The sequence below is a fragment of the Myxocyprinus asiaticus genome, chromosome 37, assembly GCF_019703515.2.
Source record: "Myxocyprinus asiaticus isolate MX2 ecotype Aquarium Trade chromosome 37, UBuf_Myxa_2, whole genome shotgun sequence".
NCBI lineage: Eukaryota > Metazoa > Chordata > Actinopteri > Cypriniformes > Catostomidae > Myxocyprinus > Myxocyprinus asiaticus.
The window spans coordinates 38,723,032-38,737,111 of NC_059380.1; the positions used below are offsets into that span (position 1 = coordinate 38,723,032).

Genomic DNA, 14,080 nt, shown 5'->3' on the forward strand with positions numbered 1-14,080 from the left:
AGCCTTCGCAGAAAGTAGAGATGCTGCTGGGCTTTCTTGGTTATGGAGCTGGTGTTGAGGGACCAGATGAGGTTCTCCGCCAGGTGAACACCAAGGAATTTGGTGCTCTTGATGATCTCCATAGAGGAGCCGTCGATGTTCAGCGGACAGTGGTCTCTTCGTGCTCTCCTTAAGTCAACAACAATCTCTTTTGTTTTGTCCACGTTCAGAGACAGGTTGTTGGCTATGCACCAGTCCATTAGCTGTTGCGCCTCCTCTCTGTATGCTGACTCGTCGTTCTTGCTGATGAGACCCCCCACGGTCGTGTCATCGGCGAACTTGATGATGTGATTCGAGCTGTGCATTGCTGCACAGTCGTGAGTCAGCAGAGTGAACAGCAGTGCACTGAGCACACAGCCCTGGGGGGCACCAGTGCTCAGTGTGGTGGTAGTGGAGATGCTGCTCCCAATCTGGACAGACTGAGGTCTCCCAGTCAGGAAGTCCAGGATCCAGTAGCAGAGGGAGGTGTTCAAGCCCAGCACGTTCAGCTTTCCAGTCAGGTGCTGAGGAATGATTGTGTTGAATGCTGAATTGAAGTCTATGAACAGCATTCGAATGTACATTTCCTTTTTGTCCAGGTGGGTGAGGGCCAGATGGAGGGTGGTGGTGCTGGCATCATCTGTTGAGTGGTTGGGACGATACGCGAACTGCAGGGGGTCCAGTGAGGGGGGCAGCTGGGTCTTGATGTGCCTCATGACGAGCCTCTCAAAGCACTTTATGATGATGGGTGTGAGTGCAATGGGACAGTTGTCATTGAGGCAGGACACTGAAGACTTCTTCGGCATGGGGACGATGGTGGTAGCTTGAAGCATGTTGGAACAACGGCGCTGCTCAGGGAGATGTTGAAGATGTCAGTAAGAACATCCACCAGCTGGTCTGCACATCCTCTGAGCACTCTGCCAGGAATGTTGTTTGGTCCAGCAGCCTTCTGTGGGTTGACTCTGCATAGAGTTTTCCTCACATCAGACATAGAACCTGGTCGTTGGGAGGAGGGGTGGTCTTCTTCACTGCCACGTCATTCTGCACCTCATACCGAGTGTAGATGTCGTTCAGCTCATCTGGAAGGGAGGCATCACTGTCACAGGCAGGTGATGTTGTCCTGTAATTGGTGATGGCCTGGATGCCCTGCCACATGCGCCACGTGTCGCCGCTGTCCTGGAAGTGGCTGTGGATTCTCTGGGCGTGTGCGCGCTTTTTCTCTCTAATGGCCCGGGACAGTTTGGCCCTCGCTGTTCTTAGGGCTGCCTTGTCGCCTGCTCTGAAGGTGGAGTCTCGGGTCCTCAGCAGTTCACGCACCTCTGCAGTCATCCACTGCTTCTATATATATATATATATATATATATATATATATATATATATTCTTGTTGCACTCTATTCTGTCTTGGATACTATTCTGCTGCTAGTGAAACTTTGTAACTCAGCACTTTTTGTACCACACGTAAGATGAATCGCTTGATGTATTATTCCACTTTTGTAAGTCACTTTGGATAAAAATTTATCTGCCAAATTAATAAATGTAAATGTTAATAAAAACAAAACTTATTTTTGAAAGAATCCTTTAAAGATGAAGGATGTAACTTTTTTTGGTGTTAAAATACTTTCTCCTATCCCAGCTTAATATGCAGAGACAACTATAAGTAAGCCATTCATTGGTTAATTTTCTTGAAAACTGTAAACACTGTCTCTGTGTGGCTATGAAAACTCCTCTGTTTGTTTTGAGCGACCCATCTTATGAGACACAACAACACTGACTCAACCACTGGTGTGAATTGGGGGCGAGGCTATCTGTTTAATTGATCAACGGCAGACAGGGGCGTTTTCAGAAAGCTGTTTTTTAAAAAAACAATGTTTATTTTTGCAATTTCGTTTGTTGGCACTAGTGGCGCAGAAATTACATACTTCAGCTTTAAGTGAGAGAATCGCTCTTATTCATTCCCACACACTGACTCATATTTCACGTTCACTGAAGTCTCTCCCTTTGGAAGCCAATAAGCATTAGAAGCTTAAGACTGCTTTGGTGGCTTTTAGGCTATTATTGTTGTCTTTTCTGTATAGCTTGATAAAAGAATATACAAAAATGTACACAAAATGCTAGATATGCTTTGCTGTCATTTGTGGGGAAAACACTCATGCTAAACTCTGGTGCATTTTTTCGCTGCCTCCTGAAATTTTTCACAATCAAATTTAAAAGCTCATCATTCACGCACACTCTGGACTAATAGCAAAAAAATTTTTTATTTGTCAGAAAACCCCCCACATAAAAAAAAAAAAAGACTCATAAATTATTCATAAATAATATTGTATACATGTACGTTTACAATCTTATGATGAAGAGAAGTTGTTGTTGTCCTAACTTTGTAAGCATGTCATTCTGGATCTCCTTGCAAAAAGTCTTATTTCATGCCACTAGATGGTAGCAAAATGTAGGTGGCGCTCTATGTATCTTAGCCCTCACAGATGTGCTCGTCCATAGACATTCAGTCTAGTTTTCAGTTCATGCACCACTCCCACTGTTTTATCGAATATCTTGGCCTCTGAGTGGACTAGAATCTCAATCTAGATTTGCGATGATATAGAGTATAACATTTTATCATCGACATTTGTTTAGCATGCTTTTCCTACTGGAATGCATGTTTTATTCTGGACTAAGATATAACATTAGCTTATTCGTCCAAGCAAGCTCACATACAAGTACAAATGGCTCATTTTGTAGAAAACTACCAAAGGTAAGAGCAGATATAATGTTTGTGGATGTTTAGGGCTTGCAGCAGCAGTGATCGGAGCATAAAGAGATGTTTGTATTTGATGTCTTACAGAAATCATATTTCACTTTGTGATTCTTTTGAAAATCTTTCAGACTGTGGTATTGGGGCAACAAAATATGCATTCCTGAGAATGAGGGCTTTCATTTGATATATGACTTGTCTATTTAAGTGCTTTGTGAAAGACTCATATTTCTACCACATTACCTCTAGGTAGTGCTTATTTGTGACACAGATGGTTTTAAGGCCTTATTTTGTTATTTTATGTAACGTAAATGCAAAATTAATGGAGTTCAATGAAAAGTTAAGAATCTATGCTTTCAAATGATACCACACATGCCTGACTTATGGATTCAGGGACTTTAATGTTCTAAGAGTAAATTAATTTCCTGCTATAGCGACCCCCTGTGGACCCGGCGGCAAGTCCATAGAGTTTAAAGGGTAAAATTCTGCTGAAGTCTCTAAGTAAATTTTTTAAATATACAGATTTTAATAAAGGCTAACTAGACTTGTTTGGGTCAAAAATGACTCGCTGCTTTTGGTTCAACGACTCGCTCAAAACACATAAAAGATGCTAATTTGTCACCACCTACTGGCACAACAGCAAACGAATCAGTGAACGAATCTTAACAAATCTAAATGGTCAACAGATTCAAAAGACATAAGTCACTGGAATGAAACAAAATCACCACCACTAATGCTGCCTACACATCATGTCGGAATTACTGTAGCAACAGAGAAAGGGAGAGAGAGAGAGAGAGAGAAAGACAGAGAGAGAGAGAGAGAGAGAGAGAGAGAGAGAGAGCAGATACCTATAGCTAATCAATAAGACTCACCCTGGCAGCTCTTGCCATCTTCATTGAGCTGTTGACCCGCAGGACACTTGCAGTAGAAACTGCCGATGGTGTTACAGCACAGAGATTCACAGCCGCCATTGGTCTCCTCACATTCGTTCACATCTGACAGAGAGAGAAAACAAAGATGCAGGTCATCAACGGATGTGTAACAATTTAGAACTGTTTCCATGTGTCTCCAAATTACAACAATGCACTAAAACCACTCAGATCACATTGGCAACCGCATAGCAACACCCCCAGGATGGTGGTGGTGACTTTTGCACAGACAAGCACCACTTTAGAAAATATAAAAATGTAGAATTATCGTTTTTAGTGAAATATTCATATGCATTACATTTCAAGCTCCTTAATAATCTTTAAAATAGTCTTGTTCACAGGTTTTGTAATGATGTTTCACAACAAATCGTATGATTTCATGGGCTTACTGGTAGAAATTCATGGCCATGCAAAAACCATAATATCCTGTTTTCATGGACAATCTTTACATCTAAAAAAATTACCCATAATACTCTGGATTAAAAGAGATTTCAACTGGTCCATGACAGTGTGTTTGCTATAAGTCACTCATGTGCGTAATTAAAGACACATTTAATGGTTCACTTTAACTGCATTTAATGTTTATTTTTTATTTTTTGTATTATAATTATTTATTTAAAGCTAATGCAATCTAGTCTGCTAGTCAAGCAACTGATGATCTAAACAGAGTTTTTATGGGAAAATCCTCATGAAATTGCAGCCACACTGGACACTTGTCAGTTTCCATATCTAAGTACACTTTGTACAACAAAACAGCTTCTTTTCTGTTTCACACAAATCATGCTGATGGGACATTCAGGGATATTTCTGAATTTGATTGACATGGTTAGTGATCTCAAACCTCTCAGTGTTAATTGAAAATGGAATATCTGTAAAACATGAGATCTTCCAGCAGACAATTCAGCTTCACAGGAAGACGTTTCATCATTCATTCAGGTTACAATGCAGATGTTTAACAAGCATCCAAACAAACCACCTGCATGCAGCTCTCACACTAAAACACATGCAGAACTTTATGAGAAAATGGTTTTGACGGCTTCCCAAAACAATATTTCTATAAAAGTCTCACCAGAACAAATTGGCCCCCAAAGAGCCGAGCAATGTGTGTTAGGCGTCGGGAAGGAAAAAAACATAACGCAATGAAAATTAGAGAATGGAAATCCTGCCCGAGGTAACCACAACATTACTGCTGTTCTCTACAGGAAGACTGTGGTTTGTCAGTAATGTCTGTAGTTTCAAAAACGAGCATATTCTTAAGAACCTGACAACCCTAGTAATCACATTTTGATAAGTCTTCCCAAAAGGTAACATTAGAGGCAAAATCTGCAAAAGATGCTAAAGTTTAACATGCAAACAATTTTGAAAGGCAGTAAAGAAATATTTAATATGTAGAATTCAAAATAGTTGAAATTTGTAGTTCAAGGTGATGTATATAAATAATATAGCATACAATTCCGAACTTGGCCAGTCATTATTTTTGCAAATCTATTTGGTGACACTAGTGGCACAGAAGTTGCACAATTCACAGAGGTTTTGTAAAACTTAGCTTGATCTCTTGAAAATTATGTTCCCGTTGTATTATTTTTGCAAAACAAAATTACGTGCTTCATTACACGTTTGGCTGCAAATTCCCAGTGAAGTGTCCAGCAAGGGGTGCCAAAAGAGAGTGAAACGGTGTCATTATTTGACAAATGCAACATGAAAAGCTAATTTTCTGAAGCAACTATATCATTTCGTGTCACTTCTATGAAACTTTCTTCTCATGTGTCAGCTTGCATGTTTGACTGGTCTCAAACCGTGGTCTTCAGAGTCCAGAGTCAAACGCTCTACCAGGTCAGATACCGTGGAAGTTAGTCACATTGGAATAATATTATTAATACTGTCATAATCTACCCTCATGTCATTCCAAACCGTATGCAGAACATAAAGGTCAAAGTATACTTCAGTCGTCCGCATTTCTGAGCAGAACGCACACAGCATGTGTGACGCAAATTTCGTCATCAGCACAGTCTACTTGGCCTGTCCTCATGCAGCCCAGATTTTTTTCAACACGCAGACAGTCCTCTTCTGTGTGCGTCATCGTTGACTGTACTAAAAGAGTGTCACATAGCAGTCGTAGCATGCGTTCGTATTCGCTTGCAGCCAAAAGAGAACACTTTGAAAGGCACTGTGGTCAACAAACCAAAATCCAATCTGGAACGCAAAAAAAACAAAGTATTCCCGGGCCTTAAGAATAAACATCTTACGTGAGAACTTTCCTTGTTTTATGCTAAAAGTAACAATGTGAACACGCAAACCACTTTGAACAAGCTTCTTTCATGCACTCCATCCACAATGGATGTCAAGATTTTTGCTTTATCATGTTAGCATTCCCCCATTTTCTGAGCTCAGGCCTGAATTGGACATCCTCAATAGTAATGGCTGTAGTTCATCACCTCTTTAATTGTAATCTGTTTTTGACAGAAAACACTTGTGAGTTTGTTGTCCAGATGTCAGAATTTATTAAAGTCATAAAGAAAAACATAAAAGCTCATATTTATAAAAGCTCAAATTTGTAGGAATTGATCTAAAAATTATTTTCATAAAATATTTTATGAAAATATAAATGACACTGGTCTTATAAGCAACTAGAGACACAATGGAGCTCAATCCAGAAGTATGATAATGTTATATTCCAAATCTGATTATGATAACTTTTAAACCTTATTTGTGCCTACTATGGCGAAGGTTAGCATGCTAGCATTAGCTTAGCATCATGACAGCAGCATGTAAACAAAAATTAAAACATAACATACTGCATATATCTTAGTTTCAGTTATCATTGAGAGGTTATAACAGCTTATTTTACTGATCTCATGTGGATTACATTCATAGAATGAAGCGAGAATTCAAAATATTTATAGAATATATAGGCCTATAGCAAACAGCAGGTTCAGTGACAGATGCAGAATTCTTCAAGTATACAGACATCAAACCTATAAAAATGCCAGTGTTTGCTTGGAAAATATAGACAAACCATATATTTCCATAATCGTCAATATATTCACAACATATTTCGTAAGTCTAAACATTATTATTATGATTTACATAATACTGTGGTAATGGTATTATGTAATAATACCATTTACCTACTGTGGTAATGGATGAGGAACACCTGTCATATCTCTGATGTAATAAATTATCTTCTTCTACACTCTATTTATAGATCATATCTTGCATGCAGCTCCCTCTGTCTTCCTGGTTCAATAGAAAATGTTGTTTCTCACGAAAACCTATTGTATACCTTCAGAAGCCTTTAAATAACATTTATGATAATGGTGCGTGCTATTTTAAGCTTTAAAGTGAGACACTATCAACTGTCATTGTATTCAAAAGACAGAGGACTATCTTCATTAAAGGGATAGTTCACCCAAAAATGAAACTTCTCTCATAATTTACTCCCAGATGTGTATGACTTTCTGTCTTCTGCAGAACACAAATGAAGATTTTTAGAAGAATATTTCAGCTCTGTAGGTCCATACAATGCAAGTTAATGGTGGTCAGAACTTTGAAGCTCCAAAAAGCTTATAAAGGAAACATAGAAGTAATCCATAAGACTCCAGTGGTTAAATTCATGTCTTCTGAAGCGATATGATAGGTGTGGATGAGAAATGGTTGAATGTTTAAGTCCTGTTTTACTATAAATCTCTACTTTGACCAGCCCTTGTGCGTTCATGAGAGGACAGAGTTCCTCTTCTTTTGTTTTTTGCCGATGCATGTTATTTGTGCATATCGCCACCTTCTGGGCAGGGATAAGAAAGAACAAAAAGGTTGGGATAAAGTTAAGAAAAAGAATAAATAAATAATATTTGCACAACAGCCCTGTAGTTGGCGATATGCACATAGAATGCAGATTGTCAAAAATCAAAAGAAGAAGAACTCTCATGAACCCGCATAGGAGGGCTGGTAAAAGTCGAGCTTTATAGTCAAAAAGGACAAAAATATTGATCCGTTTCTCACCCACACCTATCATATCGCTTCTGAAGACATGGATTTAACCACTGAAGTCATACGGATAACTTTTATGCTGGCTTTATGTGCTTTTTGGATCTTCAAAGTTCTGGCCACCATTCACTTGTATTGTATGGACCTACAGAGCTGAAATATTCAACATTTGTGTTCTGCAGAAGAAATAAAGTCATACACATCTGAGACAGCATGAGGGTGAGTAAATGATGAGAGAATTTTCCTTTTTGGGGATTTATGAGGTATGGGGGAATTGGTGTACTGTTGTAAAGACTGCAAATGCTGCAAATTCAATATCCTTCAGTGCTGCAAATTCTTGTTCTACAACATTGTTAACATTTTAAAACCTCGATTAAATCCAGTTAATTCCATTATATTTAACCATAATCAAATAGAACCAGACATATTGCACTAATTTACAACATACTGCCACCCTGCACATACAATCTTCTGCATCCAGACTGTAACGTCAACAATGAAATGCAGTAGAACCACATTCCTTGAAGAGGTTATGACCTCTTTCATGACACCAGGTCAACCTACAGGTCAAGGACATGAAAGAGGCACCCTGAGGGAAAGGCAGTGTTTTCTTCTGTTAGGGGGTCCTGCTTTAGGCCACACACCTGCGGTTCACAGTTTCCTTTAAGGGAAGTACTAGCAGCATCCAGGGTCAGTAAGGTGAGTATTAATAGGGCCATTTTACAGCTTTTATAATTTGGACTAAAAAGGAAAACTATACTGTAACTAATCCAAAGCACTTTATCTGATTAATTATCTGAGTAACAGTCATTACGACAGACCAAATAAACAGGCCATGAAAGAGTCGTGATCATTGTGATGATGTTGGCAAGTTCATACAATGTTCCTTTGTATTAGAACAGCCTTGTTTCATCAACAGAGGAACAATAGACTGTAGAGCATTAACTTCATGAATATGATCAGCCAAAAGCACTGAAGAGCCACCTGATCTTTAATGGACTTCTGTGTTTAATCAATTGACTTCAAAGCTACAGAGAAAATGATCCAAATGACAATTTTCTTATGCCGAAGGATTGTTCTCCGTTTCATTGTTTAGATTCTAGCTGAATGTTTATGCTGCTCTTTTTCATGTAACTAAAGTGAATGGGAACGAATGACCTTGTGTCTAATTTTAGTCATTATTCATTTAAAATCTTTGTCTCTGCCCTCAAAGCTCATTTGCACAACTGCATATTCAAATCTGGTCCCTCACATTCGGTCACGACACTGCAAAAATCCTATACTTACTGAGTATTTTTGTCTTGTTTTCAAGTAAAAATATCTAAACATTCTTAAAACAAGATCAATTTACTCGAAAAGCAATATGACATAATACATTTTGTCTTGTTTTCAGAGAAATCAGATAAAATTTTGAAACATTTATACAATTGGAACCAAACAAGATTATATTTCTTACCCCATTGGCAAATAGTTATTTTTTTCTTGTTTTAAGCATAAACCTCACTAAATTTTAGATCAGATTTTCTGAACACAAGATTTAATATCTTAATTTTGCTTCTCAAGTAATGTTTTCTTGTTTAAAGGATGTTTATATATATTTTTAACTGGAAAATAAGACCAAAATGATCCAAATTACAATTTTCTTATGATGCCGAAAGATTATTCTCCATTAGGCCCACAACACAGGGCATATTGTGCAGATTCTGAATGTTTACACTGCTCTTTTCTATTCAGTTAAAGTTAATAGGAACGGAAGACTAATAATAGCTGTGTGAGAAACAGAATTACATTTGAGTCATTGTTAATTCAAAATCTTGCCCTTAAATCTAATTTCCACAACTGCATATTCAAATTTGGTGCAAAATGTCACAACGCTGCAAAAGAGAGAGATAGGACAAAAACCTGATTCTAAGAAAAAACAAGTTTATATTTCTTACCTAGAAAATATAATAAAAAAATAAATAAAAAAAAATAGTAAGAAAATGATTATTTATTTATTTATTTATTTGCAGTGGAATTGGAGACATGTGAGAATCAATGGCATTTGGCACCAGTGACAGTGTCTACATGATACATTTATACATGTCTACATGAACAGGAATGGGATTTGAGGGATTTTCAGCAAATCAAGACATACTTTTTATCTGTTTCTCACACAAAGCTATCATACAACTTCAAGAGACTTGGAATATAACACCTAACATCTCTTTTTGTGTTCCATGGAAGAAAGACATTTGGACAAACTGCGTGACTCTTAAAGAGATTTGTGTGTTTGCATTCCAGGCGTGCATTGTGGGACTTCCTCTCATGAAGTCAAAACGTCTATACTGAAGTCTGGCACAGCTCTTGGAATCTTACGGGTCAGACAGTGACAAAAACAAAATCATTAGGTCCAGACACCATCACAGAGGTCAAAAACAGCATCTGGTGGGGCCTGGGTAGCTCAGCAAGTAAAGACGTTGACTACCACCCCTGGAGTCACGAGTTCGAATCCAGGGCGTGCTGAGTGACTCCAGCCAGGTCTCCTAAGCAACCAAATTGGCCCGGTTGCTAGGGAGGGTAGAGTCACATGGGGTAACCTCCTCGTGGTCGCTATAATGTGGTTCAGTCTCGGTGGGGCACATGGTGAGTTGAGCGTGGATGGCGCGGAGAATGGCGTGAAGCCTCCACACGTGCTATGTCTCTGTGGTAACGCGCTCAACAAGCCACGTGATAAGATGCGTGGATTGACAGTCTCAGACACGGAGGCAACTGAGATTCCTCCTCCACCACCCAGATTGCGGCGAGTCACTACGCCACCACGAGGACTTAGAGCGCTTTGGGAATTGGGCATTCCAAATTGGGTAGAAAAAGGGGAGGGAAAAAAAAACAGCATCTGGTGCAAAATTATATTTAGCATGTTATCTTGTCAGGGGTAGACGGTTCCATTTTTAAATAAGGGTTACTGTACAGTCAGTCGGTCATTGTTGCAATATAAATGCAAACAGAAGCAACTGGAAGCAGAGGTGTCTTATATGACCTAAACAGGTGTATTTTGGACTAATTGCCTGTAGCCTATTTTATCTACTTGTTTTAAGGCAACTTATAAAAATAAATATAAAAAATTATAAAAATAAATATATACAAAAATATGTATAATTTCAAAAAACCTATACATAAATGAATGAACAACACTAAAATAACTAAATAAATAAATAAATAAATGGACATGAAACATTGATTGGATTTTGAAATTCTTTTATTACGTTAGAATAAAGAGAGAACACAGTACTAAAACGGACATAAAACTAATACATCAAAGTGGGAAATTGGTTGCCTGGGACAACAGACAATTACACAATACCAAAGTCATTATTCAAAAATACTGGACCACAGAATGCTGATACTGACCAATCAGAATGAAGTATTCCAGCAAGCTGTGTAATAATGCATTTTATAAAATGAAGAGTTTCTGCTCTCAAATCTGATTGGTTGAGCCACATACAATTCAGCTGTAAAATATCCAATATATCAATTTAATTCTATATTAATGCATTAAAATGCATGACAAGGGTAAACAGCCTAACATTAGGCCAATAAACTATATTACTTGGAGTATGTATGATTTATTATGATTATTATTAATATTTAGAAATTTGATTTTATTAAACATCATATCATTTTGTGATAAGCATTCTTTATGTAAGCATGAGGTTTATTATGTCTTTGTTCACATGCTTATGAAAAGTATTTTTGTCTGAATTTTTTTAGCTTCTGTGTCAGTCTGCTGCCTCAGTGCTGTCTAAGTATTTACACCGTGATCAAATCTGAGAAGAAGGACAACCTCGAGCCGCTTAGGAAGTCCCCACATCTTCTGTTCTGTCGCCGTGGGAGACCAGACTGTTTAACAAGAGGAGTTTCAGACTGATGATGTGGGAACGAGTCAGTAAACATCAGCTCTGTTCAGAATACAATACTAGCGTACTGCTACTGCATGCTCTGCAGTACTGCCAAATATTTTTAAGAAATAGCACGTGGAACATTATGCTGTATGTAATGCTAAAAAAACATTCACGCTGTTGTAGACTACATCGTTGTCCCTAAGTTGCATTTTTTATTCTGTGAGTACCACAGTCCAGTTATTATCTGGATGCACAAGACTGCCCTCCAACTTTTTCCAGCCATCTTGGCTCTGGATGATTTTCTTCCATTAATTTTTGTTATAGGGATTTCAAAAAGTACTTTATAAAATAATAGTTTACTGTAAGTAGTATGGTAGTATGTCTCTTCAAACAAACCCAAGTCTGTCCAAAAAAAACCGTTTCCTATTTCAGCAATAACAGGCTCTGCAATCTCGATTCATTTCTTACACTTAGAAACAAACAGAAACTATGGCTCAGTTCGGAATGGCATACTACTCTTACTACTTCTGCCATATACTGTATGTCAATGGCACAAATAGTAATAGTATCGGTAGTATGCCATTCCGAACTCAGCCTATGCCTCATCCACCACCATTGACACTGTATCGATTGTCCACTAAAAAGGTCACACTGCCCCCTGCTGTTTACAAAGTGTACATATGCACTTCATAAAACACAAAGGTCACAGGGTAAAATCACCAACTGTCACATATGAAAAACTGCAGCCACACATAACCAAAACAACAGCCACTGTCATAACCAGCTCTCTCTCCAAACATATCTACCACATCTGCTCACTTTTACCAATGCATTTGACTTCCACAGTATAAGAGGACTTCTCTAATCTAATCTTGAATCTTAAAATGGATTTATTTAAAACGAAGAAAGCCGGGATCGTATAAACTTTTCACACAACCGATTCAGTTCTGCACCTTAGCCAATAGCACAATTAAAAACAATGCGAAGAATTTCTAACACTTGTCATGGTATACAGAGTGCTCTGTGCCTGTAGAGCATTTAGAGAAGACAATCTTGTCCCAGAAAAATTAAGCCAAAACTATTCAACATAAAAGATTTGAGATTGCACTCTACCCATGCATGCATTGCTTTTGATTAAACTCCTGATAACAATGATAAATGTATTGACTACCTTCATGTATCAAAGCATAACTTTCCATTCTAAACTAATAATAGATCAGTACAAAAAGCCTCCAGTACCGACTGCAATGATTATTAAAAGTAGAGAGAGAATATACTTGTGCCTCTCTGGTCTGGACCACATAAAACTCTGCTCCTGCTGTGAATCTATATCTAGAGAGTTTCACTGCTAATCATTTGTTTACTCTCAAACATCTGTGACTGCTCATTCAATTTTAAATGTGTGCATGTGGGAATTTTAATGGCACTATAGTTGCTGTGTCATTTGAATGTGGTACATGCATGTGGTATGATCCTGAACCACAGAATAATGTAAAAGTGACCACATCAGTGCACGCCTGACATCAGATGGGTGGCAGTGTACGTAAAACTAACAATCACCTTGTTTATGATGGTTTACGTTGATGTTTTTGTGCAGTTACAGTCAGACTATGTTTGGCTGTTGGGTGCAATGAAACTAAATGTTGGGTGCAATGAAACTAAACTAAAGAAGATGCATGCCAAATTCCAACTTACTCAATCAAACTGTTGCAGAGTTATAACTGGTTTTCAGATGTAGCGCTCCCTATTGGCAGAACTGAATGAAATTTGGCATGCTTCCACAATGTGTCCTTGTGTCGAAGTTTCCCAAGTTTAGTTTATATCGGATTTTGCGTTCAAAAGATATAGGACAAAAAGTGCATTCGGGCCACGGGCAAAAAAAAATTAAAAAAAACCCCACAAAAAAACTGGCTAAAATCTTCTAAACAATTTAACGAATCAAAATTATTTTAATACATTTTTGTCATGAGGAGGTAATGCATGCCAAATTTTGTGCAAATTGGACAAATGGTCTAGGAGGAGTTCAAAAAAGTAGTTAAAAAAAACCCTAGTCTGTATTGTTAGAATAGCTAAATAAATAAGCTCAGCCATTTTCAGATGTTGTTTTGACATGATGAATGATGGATTTTAACAACATTTGTTTTACTTTTATACAATAAACAATTTAGGGTTGCCGCTAGATGTCCAATGTAAAATCTGGGTCCTGAAGCAAAACTAGTTTTAGAAGAGACCTCAACACTGCCTCAAACTGTGTTCTGATTTGCCAAGATACCAAATGGTGCAAAAGTCAGAAATTTCAATTCAAACTCAAAAAATTTCTCATGAAATTCTTCCAATTCTTCTACGCAATAAAACTTTACTTTGTGGTTTGCTCAGAGAAAACATGTTCGCCTTCACTGCTGTGAGTACAATCCAATATTAAATATGTATCTTCAAAAGAAAAATGGCAGAGCGCTTCACATTTCTGTCTATACGATGAATTATGGATAACCATTAAATACATAAAATACTTACAGTATGT

At 37.8% G+C, this 14,080-nt stretch overlaps 1 protein-coding gene across 1 annotated transcript in view; it reads right to left on the minus strand.

Annotated features, from left to right (window-relative positions):
• LOC127427847 (multiple epidermal growth factor-like domains protein 6) overlaps positions 1–14,080 on the minus strand; it is a 133,542-nt gene that overhangs the window by 76,790 nt on the left and 42,672 nt on the right. The window contains exon 5 of the mRNA XM_051675678.1: positions 3,638–3,760. Coding sequence (XP_051531638.1) covers positions 3,638–3,760 — 123 coding nt within the window. The remainder of the gene's footprint in view (positions 1–3,637; positions 3,761–14,080) is intronic.